The sequence below is a fragment of the Somniosus microcephalus genome, chromosome 4, assembly GCF_052327205.1.
Source record: "Somniosus microcephalus isolate GS21.2 chromosome 4, FLI_Smic_1.0, whole genome shotgun sequence".
Classification (NCBI taxonomy): Eukaryota; Metazoa; Chordata; class Chondrichthyes; order Squaliformes; family Somniosidae; genus Somniosus; species Somniosus microcephalus.
This window is the reverse complement of record NC_140990.1, coordinates 40,776,800-40,803,557: the sequence shown is the minus strand read 5'-3', so window position 1 is coordinate 40,803,557 and position 26,758 is coordinate 40,776,800. Positions and strand designations below refer to the sequence as shown.

Below are 26,758 nucleotides of genomic sequence, written 5' to 3'. Positions count from 1 at the left end.
CATTAAATATATTTAAGAGGGAATTAGAAATATTTCTACGGGCAAAAGGGGTTAAGGGTTACGGAGAGAAGGCGGGGACGGGATACTGAATTAAAGGATCAGCCATGATCTCATCGAATGGCGGAGCAGGCACGAAGGGCCGAATGGCCTACTCCTGCTCCTATCTTCTATGTATCGATGTATCTATAACCAGAGACAGGGCCTAGTGTTATATAAACAGAGACTGGGTCTAGTGTAATATAAAAACAGACAGGGTCGAGTGTAATACAAACACAGACCGCGTCTAGTGTAATATAAACACAGACAGGGTCCTGTGTAAAAAATACACAGACAGGGCCTAGTGTATTATAAACAGAGACAGGGTCTAGTGTAATATAAACAGAGACAGGGTCTATATTATAAACAGAGACAGGGTGTAGTGCAAAATAAAGAGAGACAGGGTGTAGTGTAATATAAGCAGAGACAGGGTGTAGTGTAATCTAAACAGTGGCAGGGTCTAGTGTAATATAAACAGAGACAGGGTGTAGTGTAATATAAACAGAGACAGGGTCAAGTGTAATATAAACAGAGACAGGGTGTCGTGTAATATAAACAGAGACAGGGTCAAGTGTAATATAAACTGCGACAGGGTCGAGTGTAATATAAACAGAGACAGGGCCTACTGTAATATAAACAGAGGCAGGGTCGAGTGTAACGTAAACAGAAACAGGATTTAGTGTGATATTAATTACAGACAGAGAGTCTAGAGTAATGCAAACAGAGACAGGGTCTAGTGTATTATAAACAGAGACAGTGTCTAGTGTAATATAAACAGAGACAGAGTGTAGTGTAATTTAAACAGAGGCAGGGTCTACTGTAATATAAACAGAGACAGGGTGTCGTGTAATATAAACAGATAAAAGATCGAGTGTAATACAAAGAGAGAAAGGGTCTGGTGTATTACAAACAGAGACAGGGTCTCGTGTAATAGAAACAGAGACAGTGTCTAGTGTAATATAAACAGAGACAGGGACTAGTGTAATATAAACAGAGACAGGGTCTAGTGTAATATAAACAGATACAGGGTCTAGTGTAATATAAATAGATTCAGGGTCCAGTGTAATTTAAACAGAGATTGGGTCTAGTGTAATATAAACAGAGACAAGGCCTCGTGTAATACAAACAGAGACAGGGCCCAGTGTAATATAAATAGGGACAGGGCCCAGTGTAATATAAATAGAGACATGAACTAGTGTAATATAAGCAGAGGCAGGGCCTAGTGTATTATAAACAGAGACAGGGATTAGTATAATATAAACAGAGACAGGGTCCCAGTGTAATATAAATACAGTCAGGGTCCAGTGTAATTTAAACAGAGACACGGTCTAGTGTAATATCAACAGAGACAGGGATTAGTGTAACATAAACAGAGACAGCGCCTAGTGTAATATATACAGAGACAGGTCTAGTGTAATATAAACAGACTGGGTCTAGTCTAATATAAACAGGGACAGGGCCTAGTGTATTATAAACAGAGACAGGGACTAGTGTAATATAAACAGAGACAGGGTCGAGTGTAATATAAACAGAGACAGGGTCTGGTCTTAGATAAACAGAGACAGGGTCTAGTGTAAGATAAACAGAGACAGGGTCTAGTTTAATATCAACAGAGACAGGGTCTACTTTAATATAAACAGAGACAGGGTCCAGTGTAATATAAACAGAGACAGGGTCCAGTGTAATATAAACAGAGACAGTGTCTAGTGTAATATAAACAGAGACAGGGTCTTGTGTAACATAAACAGAGACAGGGCCCAGTGTAATATAAACAGAGACTGGGTCTAGTGTAATATAAACACAGGCAGGGTCTAGTGTAATATAAACACAGACAGGGCCTCGTGTATTGTAAACAGAGACAGGGCCTAGTGTAATATAAACAGAGACAGGGTCTAGTGTATTATAAACAGAGACAGGGTGTAGTGTAATATAAAGAGAGACAGGGTGTAGTGTAATATAAACAGAGACAGGGTGTAGTGTAATATAAACAGAGACAGGGTGTAGTGTAATATAAACAAAGACAGGGTCAAGTGTAATAAAAACAGGGACACGGTCTAGTGTAATATAAACAGAGACAGGGTCAAGTGTAATATAAACAGAGACAGGGCCTAGTGTAATATAAACAGAGACAGGGCCGAGTGTAATATAATAAAATACAGGGTCAAGTGTAATATAAACAGAGACAGGGTCAAGTGTAATATAAACAGAGACAGGGCCCAGTTAATTTAAACAGAGACATGGTCTAGTATAATATACACAGAGACAGGGTGTAGTGTTATATAAACAGATACACTGTCTAGTGTAATATAAACAGTGACAGGGTCTAGTGTAATATAAACAGAGACAGGATCTAGTGTAATATAAACAGAGACAGGGTCTACTGTAATATAAACAGTGCCAGGATCTAGTGTAATATAAACAGAGACAGGGTCTAGTGTATTATAAACAGAGACAGGGTCTAGTGTAATATAAACAGAGACAGGGTCGAGTGTAATATAAACAGAGACAGGGTCTGGTCTTAGATAAACAGAGACAGGGTCTAGTGTAAGATAAACAGAGACAGGGTCTAGTTTAATATCAACAGAGACAGGGTCTACTTTAATATAAACAGAGACAGGGTCCAGTGTAATATAAACAGAGACAGGGTCTAGTGTAATATAAACAGAGACAGTTTCTAGTGTAATATAAACAGAGACAGGGTCTTGTGTAACATAAACAGAGACAGGGCCCAGTGTAATATAAACAGAGACTGGGTCTAGTGTAATATAAACACAGGCAGGGTCTAGTGTAATATAAACACAGACAGGGCCTCGTGTATTGTAAACAGAGACAGGGCCTAGTGTAATATAAACAGAGACAGGGTCTAGTGTATTATAAACAGAGACAGGGTGTAGTGTAATAAAAAGAGAGACAGGGTGTAGTGTAATATAAACAGAGACAGGGTGTCGTGTAATATAAACAGAGACAGGGTGCAGTGTAATATAAACAAAGACAGGGTCAAGTGTAATAAAAACAGGGACACGGTCTCGTGTAATATAAACAGAGACAGGGTCAAGTGTAATATAAACAGAGACAGGGCCTAGTGTAATATAAACAGAGACAGGGCCGAGTGTAATATAATAAAAGACAGGGTCAAGTGTAATATAAACAGAGACAGGGTCAAGTGTAATATAAACAGAGACAGGGTCTCGTGTAATTTAAACAGAGACAGGGTCAAGTGTAATATAAACAGAGACAGGGCCCAGTTAATTTAAACAGAGACATGGTCTAGTATAATATACGCAGAGACAGTGTGTAGTGTTATATAAACAGATACACTGTCTAGTGTAATATAAACAGTGACAGGGTCAAGTGTAATATAAACAGAGACAGGATCTAGTGTAATATAAACAGAGACAGGGTCTAGTGTAATATAAACAGTGACAGGATCTAGTGTAATATAAACAGAGACAGGGTCTAGTGTATTATAAACAGAGACAGGGTCTAGTGTAATATAAACAGAGAGAGGGTCTAGTGTAATATAGAGAGATACAGGGTCTAGTGCAATTTAAACAGAGTCAGGGCCCAGTATAATGAATATAGTGACAGGGCCCAGTGTAATATAAACAGATACAGGGTCTAGTGTAATCTAAACAGAGACAGGGCCTAGTGTAATATAAACAGACACAGGGTCTAGTGTAATATAAACAGAGACAGGGTCTAGTGTAACATAAACATTGACAGGGTCAAGTGTAATATAAACAGAGGCAGGGTCTAGTGTAATAAAAAGAGAGACAGGGCCCAGTGTAATTTAAACAGAGACAGGGTCTAGTGTAATATAAACAGAGACAGGGTCTAGTGTAATATAAACAGAGACAGGGATTGGGGATATAAACAGAGACAGGGCCTAGTGTAATATATACAGAGACTGGTCTAGTGTAATATAAACAGAGACTGGGTCTAGTCTAATATAAACAGAGACAGGGCCTAGTGTATTATAAACCGAGACAGGGACTAGTGTAATATAAACAGAGACAGGGTCGAGTGTAATATAAACAAAGACAGGGTCTAGTGTAATATAAACAGAGACAGGGTCTAGTGTAATATAAACAGAAACAGGGTCTGGTCTTAGATAAACAGAGACAGGGTCCAGTATAATATAAACAGAGAAATGCTTTGGTGTAATATAAACAGAGACAGGGCCTTGTGTAATATAAACAGAGACAGGGTCTAGTGAAATATAATCAGAGACAGGGTCTAGTGTAATATAAACAGAGATAGGATCTAGTGTAATAAAAATAGGTGACATGGTGTAGTGTAATATAAACAGAGACAGGGTCCAGTGTAATATAAACAGAGACAGGGTCTAGTGTAATATAAACAGAGAAAGGGTCTATTGTAATATAATCAGAGACTGGGTCTAGTTAATATCAATAGAGACAGGGTCTAGTTTAATATAAACCGAGACAGGGTCCAGTGTAATATAATCAGAGACACGGTCCAGTGTAATATAAACAGAGACAGGGCCTTGTGTAATATAAACTGAGACAGAGTCTGGTGTAATATAAACACAGACAGGGTCTAGTGTAATATAGCAGAGACAGGATCTAGTTTAATATAAACAGAGACAGGGCCTAGTGTAATATAAACAGAGACAGGTCCTCGTGTATTATAAACAAAGACAGGGTCTAGTGTAATACAAACAGAGGCAGTGTCTAGTGCAATATAAACACAGACAGGGTCCAGTGTAATATAAAGAGAGACATGGCCTAGTGTAATATAAACAGAGACAGGGTCTAGTGTAATAGAAACATACAGGGTCTAGTGCAATTTTAACAGAGACAGGGCCCAGTGTAATATAAATAGAGACATGAACTAGTGTAATATATACAGAGTCAGGGTCTCGTGTAATATAAACAGAGACAGGGTCTAGTGTAATATAAACAGAGACATGGTCCAGTGCAATTTAAACAGAGACAGGGTCTAGTGTAATATAAACAGAGACAGGGCCTAGTGTAATATAAACAGAGACAGGGATTAGTGTAATATAAACAGAGACAGGGTCCAGTGTAATATAAATACAGTCAGGGTCCAGTGTAATTTAAACAGAGACAGGGTCTCGTGTAATATCAACAGAGACATGGACTAGTGTAATATAAACAGAGACAAGGATTAGTGTAACATAAACAGAGACAGTGCCTAGTGTAATATATACAGAGACAGGTCTAGTGTAATATAAACAGAGACTGGGTCTAGTCTAATATAAACAGGGACAGGGCCTAGTGTATTATAAACAGAGACAGGGACTAGTGTAATATAAACAGATACAGGGTGGAGTGTAATATAAACAGAGACAGGGTGGAGTGTAATATAAACAGAGACAGTGTCTGGTCTTAGATAAACAGAGACAGGGTCTAGTGTAATATAAACAGAGACAGGGTCTAGTGTAATATAAACAGAGACAGGGTGGAGTGTAATATAAACAGAGACAGGGTCTCGTGTAATATAAACAGAGACAGGGTGGAGTGTAATATAAACAGAGACAGGGTCTAGTGTAATATAAACAGAGACAGGGTCTAGTTTAATATCAACAGAGACAGGGTCTACTTTAATATAAACAGAGACAGGGTCCAGTGTAATATAAACAGAGACAGTGTCTAGTGTAATATAAACAGAGACAGGGCCTAGTGTAATATAAACAGAGACTGGGTCTAGTGTAATACAAACACAGACAGGGTCTAGTGTAATACAAACACAGACCGGGTCTAGTGTAAAATAAACAGAGACAGGGCCTAGTGTATTATAAACAGAGACAGGGTCTAGTGTAAGATAAACAGAGACAGGGTCTAGTGTATTATAAACAGAGACAGGGTGTAGTGTAATATAAAGAGAGACAGGGTGTAGTGTAATATAAACAAAGACAGGGTCAAGTGTAATAAAAACAGGGACAGGGTGTAGTGTAATATAAATAGAGACAGGGTCAAGTGTAATATAAAAAGAGACAGGTCCTAGTGTAATATAAACAGAGATAGGGCCTAGTGTAATGTAAACAGAGACAGGGTCAAGTGTATTATAAACAGAGACAGGGTCAAGTGTAATATAAACAGAGACAGGGTCTAGTGCAATTTAAACAGAGACAGGGTCAAGTGTAATATAAACAGAGACAGGGCCCAGTTAATTTAAACAGAGACAGGGTCTCGTATAATATACACAGAGACCGGGTCTAGTGTAATATAAACAAAGACAGGGTAAAGTGTAATAAAAACAGGGACAGGGTGTAGTGTAATATAAAAAGAGACAGGGCCTAGTGTAATATAAACAGAGATAGTGCCGAGTGTAATATAAACAGTGACAGCGTCTAATGTAATATAAACAGATACAGGTCCTACTGTAATATAAACAGTGACAGGGTCTAGTGTAATATAAACAGAGACAGGATCTAGTGTAATATAAACAGAGACAGGGTCTAGTGTAATATAAACAGTGACAGGGTCTAGTGTAATATGAACAGAGACAGGGTCCAGTGTAATATAAACAGAGACAGGTTCTAGTGTAATATAAACAGAGAGAGGGTCTAGTGTAATATAAACAGATACAGGGTCTAGTGCAATTTAAACAGAGACAGGGCCCAGTATAATGAAAATAGTGACAGGGCCCAGTGTAATATTAACAGAGACAGGGTCTAGTGTAATCTAAACAGAGACAGGGCCTAGTGTATTATAAACAGACACAGGGTCGAGTGCAATATAAACAGAGACAGGGTCTAGTGTAACATAAACATTGACAGGGTCAAGTGTAATATAAACAGAGACAGGGTCTAGTGTAATAAAAAGAGAGACAGGGCCCAGTGTAATATAATCAGAGACAGCGTCTAGTGTAATATAAACAGAGACAGGGATTAGTGTAATATAAACAGAGACAGGGCCTAGTGTAATATATACAGAGACTGGTCTAGTGTAATATAAACAGAGACTGGGTCTAGTCTAATATAAACAGAGACAGGGGCTAGTGTATTATAAACCGAGACAGGGACTAGTGTAATATAAACAGAGACAGGGTCGAGTGTAATATAAGCAGAGACAGGGTCTAGTGTAATATAAACAGAGACAGGGTCTAGTGTAATATAAACAGAGACAGGGTCCGGTCTTAGACAAACAGAGACAGGGTCTAGTGTAATATAAACAGAGACAAGGTTTAGTGTAACATAAACAGAGACAGTGCCTGGTGTAATATATACAGAGACAGGTCTAGTGTAATATAAACAGAGACTGGGTCTAGTCTAATATAAACAGGGACAGGGCCTAGTGTATTATAAACAGAGACAGGGACTAGTGTAATATAAACAGAGACAGGGTCTAGTGTAATATAAACAGAGACAGGGTGGACTGTAATATAAACAGAGACAGGGTCTGGTCTTAGATAAACAGAGGCAGGGTCTAGTGTAATATAAACAGAGACAGGGTCTAGTGTAATATAAACAGAGACAGGGTGGAGTATAATATAAACAGAGACAGGGTCTGGTCTTAGATAAACAGAGACAGGGACTAGTGTAATATAAACAGAGACAGGGTCTAGTGTAATATAAACAGAGACAGGGTGGAGTGTAATATAAACAGAGACAGGGTCTAGTGTAATATAAACAGAGACAGGGTCTAGTTTAATATCAACAGAGACAGGGTCTACTTTAATATAAACAGAGACAGGGTCCACTGTAATATAAACAGAGACAGTGTCTAGTGTAATATAAACAGAGACAGGGCCTAGTGTAATATAAACAGAGACTGGGTCTAGTAAACATAGAAACATAGAGATAGGAACAGGAGTAGGCCATTCGGCCCTTCGAGCCTGCTTCGCCATTCAATGAGATCATGGCTGATCTTCATCTGAGATCTCAGCTGATCTTACCAGTTCAGTACCCCGTCCCCGCCTTTTCTCCGTAACCCTTAATCCCCTTAGCCTTCAGAAATATATCCAATTCTCTCTTGAAAATATTTATTGAATTAGCCTTCACAGCCCTCTGTGGCAGGGAATTCCACAGGCTCACCACTCTTTGAGTGAAGAAATTCTTCCTCATCTCTGTTTTACATGATTTGCCCGCTATTTTTAGACTGTGGCCCCTGGTTCTGTGCTCCCCTGCCATTGGAAACATTCTCTCTGAATTCAGCCTGTCCAGGCCTGCCATAATTTTATATGTTTCGATGAGATCCCCTCTCAATCTTCTAAACTCCAGTGAGTACAAGCCCAAACTATTCAATCTCTCCTCGTAGGTCATTCCCGCCATTCCAGGTATCAGCCTGGTGAATCGCCGCTGCACTCTTTCCATGGCAAGAACATCCTTCCGCAGATGGGGCGACCAAAACTGTACACAATACTCCAGATGCGGTCTCACCAGCACCTTGTACAGCTGTAGTAAGGTATCCCTATTCCTATACTCGAACCCCCTTGATATGAAGGCCAACATACCATTTGCCTTCTTAATCGCCTGTTGCACCTGCATGCTCTCCTTCAGTGACTGGTGCACAAGAACACCCAGGTCCCTCTGCACTTCCCCATCTCCCAATCTATTGCCATTTAGATAATAATCTACCCTCCTGTTTTTACCCCCAAAGTGGATAACCTCGCATTTATCCACATTATAGTGCATCTGCCACGTATCCGCCCATTCCCCCAACCTGTCCAAATCGCACTGTAGCCTCCTGACATCCTCATCAGAGCCCACCCCTCCTCCTAGTTTAGTGTCGTCAGCGAATTTGGAAATATTGCATCCAATTCCCTGATCCAGATCATTTATATATATTGTGAACAGCTGGGGTCCCAGGACAGATCCTTGCGGCACCCCGCTGGTCACTGCCTGCCACTCCGAAAACGAGCCGTTTATTCCAACTCTCTGTTTTCTATCCGCCAGCCAGTTCTCTATCCACGTTAATACTTTGCCCCCAATCCCATGAGCCTTAATTTTGCATGATAATCTTTTGTGTGGAACCTTATCGAAGGCTTTCTGGAAGTCAAGGTACACCACATCCACTGGCTCTCCCCCATCTATTTTACCAGTTACTTCCTCAAAAAATTCCAGCAGATTAGTCAAACACGATTTACCCTTTGTAAATCCATGTTGACTCTGTCCGATCCTTTCCCCATTTGTCAAGTGCTCCGCTATTTTATCCTTAATAATGGACTCTAGCATTTTGCCCACAACCGATGTAAGGCTTACTGGTCTATAATTCCCTGCTTTCTCTCTACCCACCTTTTTAAATATTGGGGTAACATTAGCTACCCTCCAATCCACGGGTACTGTTCCCGAGTCAATGGAGTTCCGGAAGATGATCCTTAGAGCATCTGCTATCTCCAGGGCCACCTCCTTAAGTACCCTAGGATGTAGTTTATCAGGCCCCGGGGATTTGTCGGCCTTCAGTCCCCTCAACTTACCCAACACCATATCCCTAGAGATACTCATTTCTGTCAGCTCCTCCCTCTCATTAGTCCCTATATTTGCCGATATTCCTGGGAGGTTATTTGTGTCCTCCTTTGTGAATACAGAACCAAAGTATGAGTTTAATTGGTCTGCCATTTCCTTATTCTCCATTATATATTCTCCCGAATCGGACTGCAAGGGACCGACTTGGGATTTTACCAGTCTTTTCCTCCTGATATACCGATAAAAGCTTTTGCAGTCTGTCTTTATGTTTGCTGCAAGTTTACTTTCGTATTCTATTTTCCCCTTCCTGATTAATCCCTTTGTCCTCTTTTGCTGTATCCTGTACTGCCCCCAATCTTCCGGTCTGGTGCTTTTTTTTGCCAGTTGATATGCCCTTTTTTTTGATTTTATGCTGTCCCTAATTTCCCTCGTTATCCACGGTTGAGCCACCTTTTTAGGTTTATTTTTATGCCAAACCGGTATAAACATGTTCTGGAATTCTTCCATTCTATCTTTGAATGCTTGCCATTGTCTATCCACTGTCAATCCCCCCAGAAACACCACCCAATCAATCTTACCCAATTCCCGTCTCATACCCTCGTAATTCCCTTTATTTAAGTTCTGGACCTTAGTCTCTGATTCAATTTCCTCACTCTCCATCTCGACTGAGAGCTCGATCATATTATGATCGCTCTGACCCAAGGGGCCTCGTACAAGAAGATTGTTGATAAGTCCCTTCTCATTGCACAATACCCAGTCTAAAATGGCCTGATCTCGAGTCGGCTCCTCGACATATTGGTCCAGATAACCGTCCCGAAAACATTCCAGGAATTCCTCCTCCTCAGAATTTTTACTAATTTGGGTAGTCCAATCAATATGTAAATTAAAGTCACCCATGATGACAGCTGTGCTCTTATCGCACGCTTCTCTAATTTCCCTTTTTATGCGTTCCCTCACCTCCATATTACTATTTGGAGGCCTATATATCACACCCACTAACGTTTTCCTCCCCTTGCTATTTCTCATTTCTACCCATACAGATTCCGTTTCATCCGAGTTAATATCCTTCCTTTCCATTGCATTAATCCCCTCCTTTACCAGCAATGCTACCCCACCTCCCCTACCTTTTTGCCGATCCTTCCTAAATATTGTATATCCCTGGATGTTAAGTTCCCAGCCTTGCCCACCCTGCAGCCACGTTTCTGTAATCCCAATCAAATCATACTTGTTTACCTCTATTTCCACAACTAATTCATCCACCTTGTTCCTAATGCTTCTAGCATTAAGATACAAAGCCTTCAGGCTTGCTTTTTTCACACTCTCATTATGAATTAGTTTGGCCCTTTGTGTTTCTCTCCTTTGCTTATTGCTTCTCACCTTTCTACCATCTATTTCTGACTTCATATGACTTCCCTCTTTTCCACTATCTAGGTTCCCATCCCCCTGCCAAATTAGTTTAAATCCTCCCGAACCGCCCTAGAAAATATTACCCCGAGGACATCGGCTCCCTCACAGCTCAGGTGTAGACCGTCCCCTTGGTACAGGTCACTCCTCCCCAAGAACTGGTTCCAATGCCTCAAGAATTTAAATCCCTCTCCCTTGCACCACTGCTCAAGCCACGTATTTAGCTTATCTATCTTACTCTCTCTAAACTTATTAGCTCGTGGCACTGGTAGCAATCCAGAGATTACTACCTTTGAGGTCCTACTTTTCAATTTAGCTCCTAACTCCCTAAATTCAGCTTGTAGGACCTCCTCCCTCTTTTTACCTACATCGTTGGTACCTACATGTACCACGACAACTGGCTGATCCCCCTCCCCCTTCAGAATGCTCTGCACCCGCTCCGAGACATCCTTGACCCTTGCACCAGGGAGGCAACATACCATCTTGGAGTCTCGGTCTCGGCCACAGAAACTCCTATCTATCCCCCTTACAATTGAATCCCCTATCACTATAGCCCTATCCCTCTTTTTCCCACCCTTCTGTGCAGCAGAGCCAGTCATGGTGCCCTGAACCTGGCTGCTGGTGCCTTCCCCTGATAAGTCATCTCCCCCAACAGTACCCAAAACGGTAAACCTGTTTTGGAGGGAGATGACCGCAGGTGACTCCTGCACTACCTTCCTGCCTTTACCCTGCCTTTTGGTCACCCATTTACTGTCTGAGCTAGCCTTTACCTGCGGTGTGACCAACTCACTGAATGTGCTATCCACAACATCCTCAGCATCGCGTATGCTCCAGAGTGAGTCCATTCGCAGCTCCAGCGCCGCCATGCGGTCTGCTAGGAGCTGCAGCTGGACACACTTCCTGCACACATAGTTGTCAGGGACAGTGTCCCTGATTTCCCACATGGCACAGGAGAAGCATGACACGGGTCCGAGCTGCCCTTCCATGACTTAACCCTTACAATACCCTTTTATTTACTACGATTTAGCTTAACTATTGAATTCTACTTAGAATAAGTTTAGTGTAATACAAACACAGACAGGGTCTAGTGTAATACAAACACAGACCGGGTCTAGTGTAATATAAACAGAGACAGGGCCTAGTGTATTATAAATAGACACAGGGTCTAGTGTAAGATAAACAGAGACAGGGTCTAGTGTATTATAAACAGAGACAGGGTGTAGTGTAATATAAAGAGAGACAGGGTGTAGTGTAATATAAACAAAGACAGGGTCAAGTGTAATAAAAACAGGGACAGGGTGTAGTGTAATATAAATAGAGACAGGGTCAAGTGTAATATAAAAAGAGACAGGGCCTAGTGTAATATAAACAGAGATAGGGCCTAGTGTAATGTAAACAGAGACAGGGTCAAGTGTAATATAAACAGAGACAGGGTCAAGTGTAATATAAACAGAGACAGGGTCTAGTGCAATTTAAACAGAGACAGGGTCAAGTGTAATATAAACAGAGACAGGGCCCAGTTAATTTAAACTCCCTCACCATCCTGCCAACGCGCCATCAGATTTCTATGGCGTCCAAGTCTCATTCAACGGACGTCGGCGGCTACGGTGTGGTGACCCTTTCGGTTAGGGGCACCGAATATAAAAATTTTAAACTTCTTGTCCTGCCCCGTCTTTGCGCTGCCGTTCTGCTAGGGTTGGATTTTCAGTGCCACCTCAAAAGTGTCACATTGGCATACAGTGGACCCCTCCCCCCACTCACAGTCTGCAACCAACAGTTTGTAAATCACCCGCCGCGCACCACTTGCAGTCTTTCCACACTCAAAGTCCCCCCCCTCCCCTGTTCGCTAACCTCACCCACGACTGTAAACCCATCGCTACCAAGAGCAGGCGGTACAGTGCCGGGGACAGAGCTTTTATTAGCGCTGAGGTGGAGCGGCTCCTGAAGGAGGGCATTATCGAAGGGAGCACCAGCCCCTGGCGAGCCCAGGTTGTAGTCGTTAAGACCGCCGATAAACGCCACCTGGTCATTGACTACAGCCAAACCATAAACCGGTACACCCAGCTGGACGCATACCCCCTTCCCCGCATATCTGATATGGTCAATCAGATTGCGCAATACAGGGTATTCTCCACCATTGACCTTAAGTCAGCATACCACCAACTCCCTATCCACCATGAGGACAGCCAGTATACTGCCTTCGAGGCAAACGGCCACCTCTACCACTTCCTTAGGGTTCCTTTCGGCGTCACCAACGGGATTTCGGTCTTCCAAAGGGAGATGGACCAGATGGTCGACCAGAACGCGCTGCAGGCCACCTTTCCCTATCTGGATAACGTCACCATCTGCGGCCACGACCAGCAGGACCATGACGTTAATCTAGCGAAATTCCTCCGTACGGCCCAGTGGCTGAATCTAACATACAATAAGGAGAAATGTATGTTTCACGCCAAGCGCCTTGCCATCCTCGGCTCCGTAGTGGAGAATGGAGTCATTGGGCCCGACCCCGACAGAATGCGCCCCCTTATGGAGCTCCCCCTCCCCCACTGCCAAAAAGCACTGAAGAGATGCCTGGGGTTTTTCTCTTACGACGCTCAGTGGGTGCCCAACTATGCAGACAAAGCCAGACCCCTCATCAAGTCCACCTCCTTCCCCCTGACATCAGAGGTGGGTGCAGCCTTCACTCTTATCAAGAGTGATATTGCGAAGGCCACAATGCACGCAGTGGATGAATCCATCCCTTTCCAAGTGGAGAGCGATGCGTCCGACTTCGCCCTAGCTGCAACCCTTAACCAGGCGGGGAGACCCATGGCCTTTTTCTCAAGGACCCTCCAGGGCCCCGAGATTCGACACTCCTCTGTCGAAAAGGAGGCCCAGGCTATTGTGGAAGTGGTGCGGCACTGGAGGCATTACCTGGCCGGAAAAGGATTTACCCTTCTCACTGACCAGCGTTCTGTTGCTTTTATGTCCAATAATAAGCAGAGGGGCAAAATCAAGAACGACAAGATCTTGAGGTGGAGAATTGAACTCTCCACCTACAATTACGATAGCTTGTACCGGCCCGGGAAACTCAATGAGCCCCCAGATGCTCTATCACGAGGTACATGCGCCAATGTGCAGGTTGATAGACTGCGGACCCTCCACAATGACCTCTGCCACCCCGGGGCCACCAGATTCTGCCACTTCATTAAGGCCCACAACCTGTCCTACTCCATCGAGGAGGTCAGGACTATGACCAGGAACTGCCAAACCTGTGCCGAATGCAAACCGCATTTTTATAGGCCAGACAGAGCACACCTGATCAAGGCTACCTGCCCCTTCGAGCGCTTGAGCATCGACTTTAAGGGGCCTCTCCCTTCCTCTGACCGCAACGTGTACTTCCTCAACATAGTTGATGGGTACTCCTGTTTTCCCTTTGTCATCCCTTGCCCAGACATGACCAGTACCACGGTCATCAAATGCCTGAATGACCTCTTCGCCTTGTTCGGGTTCCCTTGCTATATACATCGCGACCGGGGCTCCTCTTTCATGAGCGACGAACTTCAGCAGTATCTGCTCACGAGAGGTATTGCTACGAGCAGGACCACCAGCTACAACCCCCGGGGGAACGGCCAGGTGGAAAGAGAGAAATCTAAGGGCCCTCCGACCTCTCGCTGGCAGGAGGTCCTCCCTGCGGCGCTCCACTCCATCCGGTCACTGCTTTGTACTGCCACTAATGCCACCCCTCATGAGCAAATGTTCGTTTTCCCCAGGAAGTCCACATCGGGAACCTCGCTACCGACATGGCTGACTTCTCCTGGGCCCGTCCTACTGCAGAGGCACGTGAGGACCCATAAAACGGACCCCCTGGTCGAGAGGGTGAACCTCCTACATGCCAACCCCCAGTATGCCTACGTGGCATACCCAGACGGGCGGGAGGACACGGTCTCCATACGAGACCTCGCACCCTCGGGCGCCCCTGAATCACCACCGTTATTCCCCACCACTTCTCCCAACCCAACCCCTGTAGACGGCATGCCGGAGCCCCAGGACCCTTCGTTGACCACTCAGACACCAGATTCGACGTTGGATACTGCACCACCGCCGCCGCTGCTGCTACGACGATCAGGATGGCATACAAGGCCTCCTGATAGACTTACCTACATGAACTTTTAGCACACTTCACCCCGCCGGACTCAATTTTAAACAAGGGGTGAATGTGGTAAACCACTGTTATTGTTTTCATTGTTGTTCACTGTGGTTCACTACTGTTATCGTTATTGGCACATTGTTACCTCTTGCTACTCACTGTGTACCAATGCATGCCTCAGCTGGCTCCGCCTACGTGACCTGGTATAAAGTTGGCTGCTCGGCAGCCCAGTTCCTTCTTGGGACAAGTCGCCCACGAGAGGCATGCTCTGTTCTTTAGTTAATAAAAACCTTTTCATTACTATCCTAATTCATCACCTTTTATGGAATAATTGATAAGCGTATCAACAGCGCATTGTGGATTTCAAATATTAATCTTCAATTCATTCCAAAATAGACACAACTTTTGGAGAAACAGCTTTTAACTCACTGCCCGGGGCCTGGGTCAAAAGAATAAATATTGTGACCTTCCGCCCTCTGGTGGATATTCTGAGAACTGTACAGATGTCTGTGAACAGGGTGAGAAATCCCGTGTTTGCTCACTGACCTGTCTGCAATTTCTGTTTATGGGAAGTTGTGTTGGAGCGGTTCTGAATAAATGTACAGAGAAGCAGCAAAGGTTTTACATCGTTAAACTAAAGACTGGTTGAAGGAAGTTCAGAGGATTACGGGTGAGGAGCAGAGACAAGGCATGAGAAGGGACAGGCAGGGAAAGGGCATCGAAAGACATGAGGGGAGGTAAGACGCCACCGATGGATTTGTGAAGTTTTTTAAAATTATAAATGGGAGTTGAAATCACCAATATAATTACGCCAGTGGAGTTCACCTGGTGTTGTTGAGTATTGTGTTTTTTGCCCTTTTAAGAATGTCCCTGTGACTGTCACTGTGGAGGCTGAATTGTCGCTGCTGTTTATGGGTGTGAGAGCGCCCCCTGGTGAGCACTAACTGGAACTTTCAGTGTGGTTTTTTGTACGGGATCCGCAATATCTCTGCAGCAGTGTGGGGCTCATGGCACAGACATACACGGCGATGTTGGAGATCAGGGCTTTGCCGATCGTTTGCTCGGTAATCTTGGTAGTTCGATGGTACGTAGAAGAGAATCGGTCAGTGAAGTCGGGGTTCCAGTTTACTATCCCTTTCATAAGATGAATCACGTACTGTGGAGGCTGCCCGGGCTGCTGACTGTACCAGAACAGATAAGGGCTTCTGTCGCCTGTTTTCAAGGTGCAGGTGAGTGTGACATTACTTTCCTCTTCAACCGTCATTTCAGGGATCGGCTGTTCCACTGTGTCTTGGTGGCTCCATTCTAACATAGAATAATAGTAACAGTCATATCATCAACATCACCATTATCATCACCATCATCATCCTCAGGATCATCTAACCAGTTATCACAGCTGGGTTACAGCAGTCAGGAGGAGAATGGATTTTCACTGGGGAGGAAATCCTTACTGAGAAGTGATGTAATGATGAGGAGCGGTGCGAGACGGTTCCGCATGATGCTCCCTGAGTCTGTAACGCTGCAGTCCGGGAAATCCTCTGTCGGAGCAGAAATGCAGATCACCGTCCCACTGCACAGCTGATCCAACCAATGACAAACAGGGAACAGAGGCAGCAATCTCTCCAATAACACAGGGCAGGCAAGGCGGGTCAGAGCGAGAGCAGCAAGCCGAAGCTGTGGGCGGGGCTTCCGCGGGCGGTGTTGTCACACGTGAGATCCACCTGTGAGGAACTGAATTGAACAATAATGGCCCCTTCGCATATGATATAACTCTGCCTCTCTATAAGGGTTGCGCCATTTGCACATTCGTTACAAATACGGGGCACGCAGGCTCGCGACATGAATTGCTGAATTATTATATTATTCAATAATTACCGAAATCTTCAACAGTGATGTGGGTTAAAACCAGGTGTTGAGACTAGCGCTGGGAAATAGAACACACTGCAAACGATCCCAAGGTTCTGCAGGCACACTGATCATTAACACTAAACTAACTTGTGAAATTAATAAACTGTAAGGGATTGCATGACATTAATGAGCATTAATATGATGTAAAAAAACAATTTCACGTTAATTTATGTTGAGAAAGTGTCAGTACGTATTGGTTGGTGTAAGGTGACCGGCGGTGGGAATCCGCGCTCTTTCAGCGCCATCCGGTGTCTGGGTTTAAAGCATCTCCTTTGAGCTGATCTCACAGAACGCGGTTTCTGCACAAGGTGTCCCGAGGCCCTTCTCACTGCGGGCCTCAGTGCACAGTAGTACACGGCGCTGTCAGCGAGCTGCAGCTCAGTCAGGGGCCTCTCTCGGCCTAGATCTGCCGACAGTCAATTTACACAGATCGATAGGATCCGACATTAAGCGGAGCTTCACTTTAGTGATTATCTCCCTGAATTTCTTAGTGGTGTGGTCACAATCGCTGTTTATCGGGAATATTTTACATCGTAGATACATAATATTTATTGATATATTATTATGTTATGTTAGATTATGTTATGCTACATATTGTATTTTATTACATTGTATTATATTATATTATGTAATATTATATCATGTTATGTTATATTACATTGTATTGTGTTATATTGTATTGTATACTATATTCTAGAGTATTGTATTATATTTTATTATGATATGTTATGTTATGTTATATTATATTGAATTGTATTGTATTAATTATAATCAACTGCGCTGTATTAATTAGATTAGATTATATCTACATACTCTTCTCAGGTGCCACTGGCAGTGAAGAGGTATGGCAGTCTCCCGAGTCAGTGGTTGTTCCCGAGGGAGACACTGCATCGTTGACCTGTTCCACCACAATCTTAGGACGGATCCGACAATGGTACAGACAATACCCGAGGCGAGCCGTGCAGCACCTGGCGACCGCTACCAGCGATCAGAGCAGGATCCCGGCTCGGTTCAGTTCAGTAGAGAAGCGCAGTGCTCTGACTGTTAGCGACGCTCGAGTGACAGACACCACCACCTATTTCTGTGCGATGGAGACACAATGCAGCAAAGATCAGCACAAACTTTACAACAACTGCAGGCTGTGCCATTATCAGAGCGCTCAGTGTTTTCTAACAATGGGAGCCACCACCAATCTCCCAATAAGTGAAGTCTGCTCCTGAATTCAGTTTTCTCTTTAATATCAGACGAGAAGGGTCAACATATTATAAAAATGCTTCTATTTTCTGTCGAACTCAAAACCAGGCATCATGTGCTCACATATTCCTTACTGATAATAATGGTCGTGCTGCCCAGTGAGTCTGTGTTTAAATGTTTCGTGGGTTATCTTTACTGCCAGGCTGACAGTCTGTGTTTTGTTACATGAACGAGTGGCGCAGACTCAGTGTCCCAGGATCCGTCTGAATGAACGGTTGTGGAAGAACAGACCCTGATACTCAGCTGTAGTTTCACCACATACGATAGGTTTCCCTACCTCCACTGGTCCATCTAGTATTCCTGGTAATCTCCGTGATATTTACTGACGAGATATAGCTCGGGACAGGGAGACAAGTCACCAGATTTCCCTGATCAGTTCTCCGCTGATTTGGTCAAAGACAAAGACAACCATATCATCTTTGATACAGAAACCTGACAGTCTTTGGTCTCTGTGGGCTTGAGGTCAAAGTAAACCACAGATACAAACACAAAGAACATTTAATGGAGCTGTAAATACTCGCTGAGGTTTGTGTACGGGGCCTTTGCTTGTATCTGACGCTATGCCTCACTGCACAGTAATAGACCGCCCCGTCCTCCACACTCAAGCCACTTATATTGAAGTAACCGTGCTTTCTAGATGTGTTGGAATCCGCCAGATATTCTCCTGAGACTTCTTCACCCTTATGTGCTACTAGTTTGCTAATTATCCAGCTTGGATGCTGTGCCGGTTTCTGTCGGTACCATTGCATAGTGTAAATATTCGGGGCTGTATATTCGGAATCTAACTGCACCGAACTCTCTTCTGACACGGCGATTGTCACCAGAGACTGTGTTGCTGGATCTGCACATAGTCCGCCTGTGAAGATAGGGAACAAAACAGCAGACGATTAAACTGGATCGATCTAAACTTATGTCTCTAGCCTCCCATCTACCCAGCTGCCCATCATGTGGATATTTCTCATGAGTAATTGCATTAAATCCTTACACAAGATCTTTGCATCAATCGGTTAACGTGTGTTATTTTATATCATCCAGTACTTACTGTCGAACACAGCCGCAAGTATTATTAGCAACACGAGTGACTCGATCCGTCGCAATGAATTGGACTGGAATGAGGCAGAGATTGAGGAGAGCGGTAATCCGGGCTGTTCAGCTCATTGTTCCACCCGCACACCGCAGGGGGCTGATTTCGTTATGACGTCACTCAGACTACCGATTGGCTTTGGCGTTTGCATCACGTGACTTTCTAAGCCCGCTGCTTCAGTTTGGTTCCCTCTGCTGGCGGATTCTGTTATATCGATTTAGTATGAGGTGATTGAGGGGAATTAGCGTTTGTTGATCATATATAAAAGCACGTGAGTCGGATATTGTGTCTCAAAAACCTACATTATAGCTGATTAAACACTGTATTTCTTATACTTCCTTCATTTCCGTCTCACTCTATTTGGTCCCAGTCACTGTCTCAGTGAGCAGTAGCAGGTTTACCACAGGCTTCTCGAGACCCAACCATCGCCCTTTCCGTTCCATCAGCTCCGAGTGCAGCTGAGCGACACCGCGCACTTTCTGCGGTTACACAGAGCCCTGAATTCGCAGCCCCACCCACAGCTTCCGTTTGCTGCTCTCGCTCTGACCCGCCTTGCCAGCCCCGTGTTATTGGAGAGATTGCGGCCTCTGTTCCTTGTTTGGCATTGGTTGGATCAGCAGTGCAGTTGGTGGGGTTCTTTATTTCTGCTCCGACAAAGTCTTTTCCGGACAGCAGAGTTACAGACTCAGGGAAATCATGCAGAACCGTATCGCACCGCTCCTCATCATTATATCACTTCTCAGTAAGTATTTCTTTCCCAGTAAAAATGAATTCTCCCCCTGACTCCTGTAACCCCGATGTTATTATTGGTGAAATGACGATGAATATGTTGATTGAGATGATGATGATGGTGGTGAGTATTGCTATTATTTCATGCTAGAATGGAGCCACCAAGACACAGTGGAACAGCCGGTCCCTGAAATGACGGTTGAAGAGGAAAATAATGTCACTCTAACCTGCACCTTGAAATCAAGCGACAGTAGAACTTATGTGTTCTGGTACAGTCAGCACCCCGGGCAGACCGCACAGTACCTGGTTCGTATTATCGGAGTGAATGTAAAAAGAAACCCAGACATCACTGGGGAGTGACCTTGAACCAATAGGAACCACTGACGAGGTCTATTCCGGTCCGGGATCGGGCTTTTAACGGGAGCGACTGGTTCGGACTCAAATCAAAAAAAATCAAATCAAATCAACTTTTATTGTCATTGTTAGTGCACAAGTGCAGTACAACGAAATGTAGGCTTGCGGCTCCCGAGAGTGTACAATTTGGATTAGGAAACTTAGCATTTCAACATACATTTGTACATATATATTAGCATAAATATGACCATAATAAAGTGCATCGGCAGATGTGCAGGCTTTAGTGTTTATTTGTGGAGTTCAGTAGGATGACAGCCCTGGGAAAGAAGCTGTTCCTAAATCTGGTCGTACGGGTGCGAATGCATCTGTAGCGTCTTCCAGATGGTAGGAGGGCGAACAGACTGTGACTGGGGTGGGTAGGGTCTTTGATGATGGACCGTGCCCTCCGTAGGCAGCGTTTCTGATTTTTATGTTCTATGGTCGGTAGCCAGGTGCCGGTAATGCGTTGGGCAGTTTTGACTACCCGCTGCAGGGCTTTCCGGTCATGGGAGCTACAACTGCCGTACCATACCGTGATACAGTTTGTCAGGATGCTCCCTATAGTGCAGCGGTAGAAGTTAGAGATGATCGGGGGTGACAGATTACATCCCTTCAGCCTCCTCAAGAAATATAGGCGCTGCTGGGCCTTCTTCACCAGAGAGGAGGTGTTGAGGGACCAGGAGAGGTCTTCCGTGATGTGGACTCCGAGGAACTTAAAGCTGGCCACCCTTTCCACTTCCGCCCCATTGATGTGGATGCGGCTATTCAGTGCCTGGGTTGTGTTTGGGGTGCTTATTGTCGGTAAGGATTAGTCCAATCATGTCGTTTTCAAACTAAAGTGTTAATATTATTTAACTGACACCTTTTAGTACTCGATCCATAACTTTAAGGGAAAACAGCTGATCAGAAGCAGAAAGGACAGTTTAACCGATCGGTTCATTCTGTGATCGATCTTTCGCGCCGATTGGATTCTGCAGTTTGTTTTCTCGGCCGCTCCTGGAAACAGTTGTGTGACAGTTTGATCTGAGGTTAATCTGGTTTCCTCTCGGCGTGTGTTTGCGCGCCTGAAAGCGCGCTGCTCATTGTGGCTGCATCTGCCCGTGATTCTACACAACCCCTACAGAGAGGAGCTCCGCCCTACAGTTCAATGGCAGTTTTTGTACAGGGCTGTGACTGTTTTCCATCACTGTGAGTCTCAGGGCGCAGTAATACACGGCAGCGTCAGTCAGCTGTAGCCCCGAGATGGTTAAACTGGTGAATTTAGTCGGGGTCTGGAGCTCAGCAGAGAAACGGGTTTTAGCAAATTCTGCTTTATCTTCAGCACCGCCCGAGTGTTTCCTCAGTATATACACGGGCTGTGTGTCTGTGTGTTGCCGGTACCAGTATAAATAATAGCCGCTCTGTGTAGTATCATAGGTACAGTTTAAAGTCACCGCTTCTCCTTCTGTCTTAACTCCTGAGGACAGCGGCTGAGTGACAGAATCTCCAAGACTCAGGTCTGAAAAACATGTTCAAACAGGAAAAGATCAGACCGACGGGTGTTTAAAATTCAGATTCAAAACATGTTAGAAATGAGAGAAAAGCTGAAATGTGTTTGGTCCACAATTACCTGTCAGAAATGCCCCCCACACAACCCAGATGCTGAGTAGCCGCATTGTCGCTGTCCGCTCTGTAAAAGAGAGTGTTGGATATTTGAAGACTCCCGTTCTAATCCCCGCCCTCAATAAACTGCTGTCGTGTCTCAGGATGCTCTGACCTCACTTCCTATTGGCCCCAGTGGTGCTGTGAGACCGGTAGGTGGTGAGCTGGCTGTCAGTGAATGGAAACACCCCGAGCTACATAGCTACATGGTTCTGCTTTTAGAGACCGGTGGGATTGAACCCTTGTCTGTTTATTGTAACCGGGAAGCAGAGGGTTGCTAACGGGATTATTTTATTCCGGGGTCAATTCGTTCTCTAGAATTTGGTTCGCCTTACCTTCAGGATACTGGTAATCACGACTCCAGTGAGCTTTCCCTAACGATTCAGTGAAATAACGATTCCGTAATTTATTGGAGTGATTTATAGATGCGTGATATTAGAACGATGATATCTGCTGTTACTGAACAAACAATTGAACAGACTTAAAGAATAAACTCTCCCTGTAATTTAAACAGCGTTTCGAACACTGACCCCTTTTGTTGTTTGTATCTAAAATGTCTTTAAGTTCTATCTGTTGATTTCAGACCTTATTTCTGCCAGTAATTAATTCTTTAAAGATTCATAATCTTCAGATTTTGGATTTGCAATGAAGGAGAATGGAGGGAGCGGCGCATCGGCGCTTTTCAGCAATTTACCGCTCATTCGCTTAAAGTCCCCGGGAGCAGAGCGGGGGAGCGGGTTCAAAGCCTCCAGGGTGAGATGTAGGGCGGATCCTCGATAACAAGAGCTCAACACCAGCAGAGCGTGAAAAACTGTCCTTACAATTTTCACTCAGAGTAGAAAAGGACGTGGCGCTGAAAAACAATCACAGCACGCCCCGTAAACATCGATCTCCACCATCGGTGCAGTTAATGGCTTCAGAAATCAGGCCTCATTCACATTTTAATATTCCTTTCCCCATCTTCTACACCCTTCCACTCTCTGGTCCTGCCTACTGTTTAGTGTCAGAATTCAATTCTTCAATATCATGAATGTCTTTTCGTGATGATTATTGCCCGACATACCAACACAGCTGTGGTAAACCACTGTTATTGTTTTCATTGTTGTTCACTGTGGTTCACTACTGTTATCGTTATTGGCACATTGTTACCTCTTGCTACTCACTGTGTACCAATGCATGCCTCAGCTGGCTCCGCCTACGTGACCTGGTACAAATGTGGCTGCTCGGCAGCCCACTTCCTTCTTGGGACCAGTCGCCCACGAGAGGCATGCTCTGTTCTTTAGTTAATAAAAACCTTTTCATTACTATCCTAATTCATTGCCTTTTATGGAATAATTGATAAGCGTATCAATATTATTAACTAAAATTAAAATGTCGGGACCTGAGCAGCGACAACAGCAACAGCAGCAGGCGTTGCTGCGAGCCCTCAGACCAGCATGCCTGGACCTCGACCCTCAAGCGGCGGGTTCAGCTACCAATTTCGAACACTGGCTGAGCTGCTTTGAATCCGTCCTAGAAGCCTCTGCCGTGACATCGGAGGAGAACAAATTAAAAGTTCTGACCGCCCAGGTGAGCCCTCAAGTATATACACTCATCCGGGACGCTACTACGTACACGGCAGCTCTCGACCAGCTAAAAGGCAATACAAGCGCCCAGTGAATACGATTTACGCCAGACACCTCCTGGGATCCCGCAGGCAGCAACCGGGGGAATCGGGAGAGACATTTTTACGGGCGTTACAGACACTCTGCAGGGACTGCGACTGTAAGGCGGTAACGGCTGTTGCGCACGCGGAGGGACTTATCTGTGATGTCTTCGTTAAGGGCCTCCAGTCCGACTACTCCCGGCAGAGACTGCTCGAAAGCAAGGAGCTCGACCTGAAGATGGCCGTAGCCCTCGCGCTCTCACTAGATGCGGCCCATCAAAACCTCGAAGCATACTCACGTAACGGTGCTGCGCCATGGCCATCGCGACCTTGGGACATGGGACTGCCGCCCCCGGTACCAACTACTGCAGCAATGTCCCGAAATCAACTGGGACCGCCGCCCCCGGTACCAACTACTGCAACGATGTCCCGTAACCAGGCCCAAAAATGCTACTTCCGTGGCCTGTTAAAACACCCTAGAGCGTGCTGCCTGGCGAAGACCGCTACCTGCTGTGGCTGCGGGAAGAAAGGCCATTACGCCAACGCCTGCAGAGGGAAACCCGTGAACGCCAGCAGCGCCGCGTGTGAACCGTGGGGGCAGCCATCTTCTCCACCATTTTGTGCACCTCCGGCCGTGTGGGGATCGGAATCATGGCCGCCGCCATTTTGCCCACCGCACTCAACTGCCATTTTGTCTCCAGACTCGACCACCGTCTCGTCTGACGACCATATCGGCTCACTCAGCCATACACTGGCCTCCGTTACGCTGGATCAAGCTCTCCCTCATCATCTGTCCAGGTCCATGATGGACATTATGGTAAATGGCCGCGCCACTACTTGCCTGTTTGACAGCGGGAGCACGGAGAGTTTTATTCACCCCGACATGGTGCGTAGCCACTCCCTCACCATCCTGCCAACGCGCCATCAGATTTCTATGGCATCCAAGTCTCATTCAACGGATGTCGGCAGCTACGGTGTGGTGACCCTTTCGGTTAGGGGCACCGAATATAAAAATCTTAAACTTCTTGTCCTGCCCCGTCTTTGCGCTGCCGTTCTGCTAGGGTTGGATTTTCAGTGCCACCTCAAAAGTGTCACATTGGCATATGGTGGACCCCTCCCCCCGCTCACAGTCTGCAACCAACAGTTTTTAAATCACCCGCCGCGCACCACTTGCAGTCTTTCCACACTCAAAGTCCCCCCCCTCCCCTGTTCGCTAACCTCACCCACGACTGTAAACCCATCGCTACCAAGAGCAGGCGGTACAGTGCCGGGGACAGAGCTTTTATTAGCGCTGAGGTGGAGCGGCTCCTGAAGGAGGGCATTATCGAAGGAAGCACCAGCCCCTGGCGAGCCCAGGTTGTAGTCGTTAAGACCGCCGATAAATGCCACCTGGTCATTGACTACAGCCAAACCATAAACCGGTACACCCAGCTGGACGCATACCCCCTTCCCCGCATATCTGATATGGTCAATCAGATTGCGCAATACAGGGTATTCTCCACCATTGACCTTAAGTCAGCATACCACCAACTCCCTATCCACCATGAGGACAGCCAGTATACTGCCTTCGAGGCAAACGGCCGCCTCTACCACTTCCTTAGGGTTCCTTTCGGCGTCACCAACGGGGTTTCGGTCTTCCAAAGGGAGATGGACCGGATGGTCGACCAGAACGCGCTGCAGGCCACCTTTCCCTATCTGGATAACGTCACCATCTGCGGCCACGACCAGCAGGACCATGACGTTAATCTAGCGAAATTCCTCCGTACGGCCCAGTGGCTGAATCTAACATACAATAAGGAGAAATGTATGTTTCACACCAAGGGCCTTGCCATCCTCGGCTGCGTAGTGGAGAATGGAGTCATTGGGCCCGACCCCGACAGAATGCGCCCCCTTATGGAGCTCCCCCTCCCCCACTGCCAAAAAGCACTGAAGAGATGCCTGGGGTTTTTCTCTTACTACGCTCAGTGGGTGCCCAACTATGCAGACAAAGCCAGACCTCTCATCAAGTCCACCTCCTTCCCCCTGACATCAGAGGTGGGTGCAGCCTTCACTCTTATCAAGAGTGATATTGCGAAGGCCACAATGCACGCAGTGGATGAGTCCATCCCTTTCCAAGTGGAGAGCGATGCGTCCGACTTCGCCCTAGCTGCAACCCTTAACCAGGCGGGGAGACCCATGGCCTTTTTCTCAAGGACCCTCCAGGGCCCCGAGATTCGACACTCCTCTATCGAAAAGGAGGCCCAGGCTATTGTGGAAGCGGTGTGGCACTGGAGGCATTACCTGGCCGGAAAACGATTTACCCTTCTCACTGACCAGCGTTCTGTTGCTTTTATGTTCAATAATAAGCAGAGGGGCAAAATCAAGAACGACAAGATCTTGAGGTGGAGAATTGAACTCTCCACCTACAATTACGATAGCTTGTACCGGCCCGGGAAACTCAATGAGCCCCCAGATGCTCTATCACGAGGTACATGCGCCAATGTGCAGGTTGATAGACTGCGGACCCTCCACAATGACCTCTGCCACCCCGGGGCCACCAGATTCTGCCACTTCATTAAGGTCCGCAACCTGTCCTACTCCATCGAGGAGGTCAGGACTATGACCAGGAACTGCCAAACCTGTGCCGAATGCAAACCGCATTTTTATAGGCCAGACAGAGCACACCTGATCAAGGCTACCAGCCCCTTCGAGCGCTTGAGCATCGACTTTAAGGGGCCTCTCCCTTCCTCTGACCGCAACGTGTACTTCCTCAACATAGTTGATGAGTACTCCTGTTTTCCCTTTGCCATCCCTTGCCCAGACATGACCAGTACCACGGTCATCAAATGCCTGAATGACCTCTTCGCCTTGTTCGGGTTCCCTAGCTATATACAAAGCAACCGGGGCTCCTCTTTCATGAGCGACGAACTTCAGCAGTATCTCCTCACGAGAGGTATTGCTACGAAAAGGACCACCAGCTACAACCCCCGGGGGAACGGCCAGGTGGAAAGAGAGAAATCTAAGGGCCTTCCGACCTTTCGCTGGCAGGAGGTCCTCCCTGCGGCGCTCCACTCCATCTGGTCACTGCTTTGTACTGCCACTAATGCCACCCCTCATGAGCAAATGTTCGTTTTCCCCAGGAAGTCCACATCGGGAACCTCG

The 26,758-nt window shown here is 45.6% G+C and overlaps 1 protein-coding gene across 1 annotated transcript in view; it reads right to left on the bottom strand.

Moving 5' to 3' along the window:
* The window catches only part of LOC147118705 (uncharacterized), a 95,372-nt gene extending 73,386 nt beyond the window's left edge, over nt 1-21,986 (bottom strand). The window contains 3 exon segments of the mRNA XM_085983727.1: nt 15,915-15,949; nt 21,293-21,829; nt 21,941-21,986. Of these exon segments, the coding sequence (XP_085839853.1) occupies nt 15,915-15,949; nt 21,293-21,829; nt 21,941-21,986 (618 nt within the window).
* Nucleotides 21,987-26,758: the final 4,772 nt, after the last annotated feature.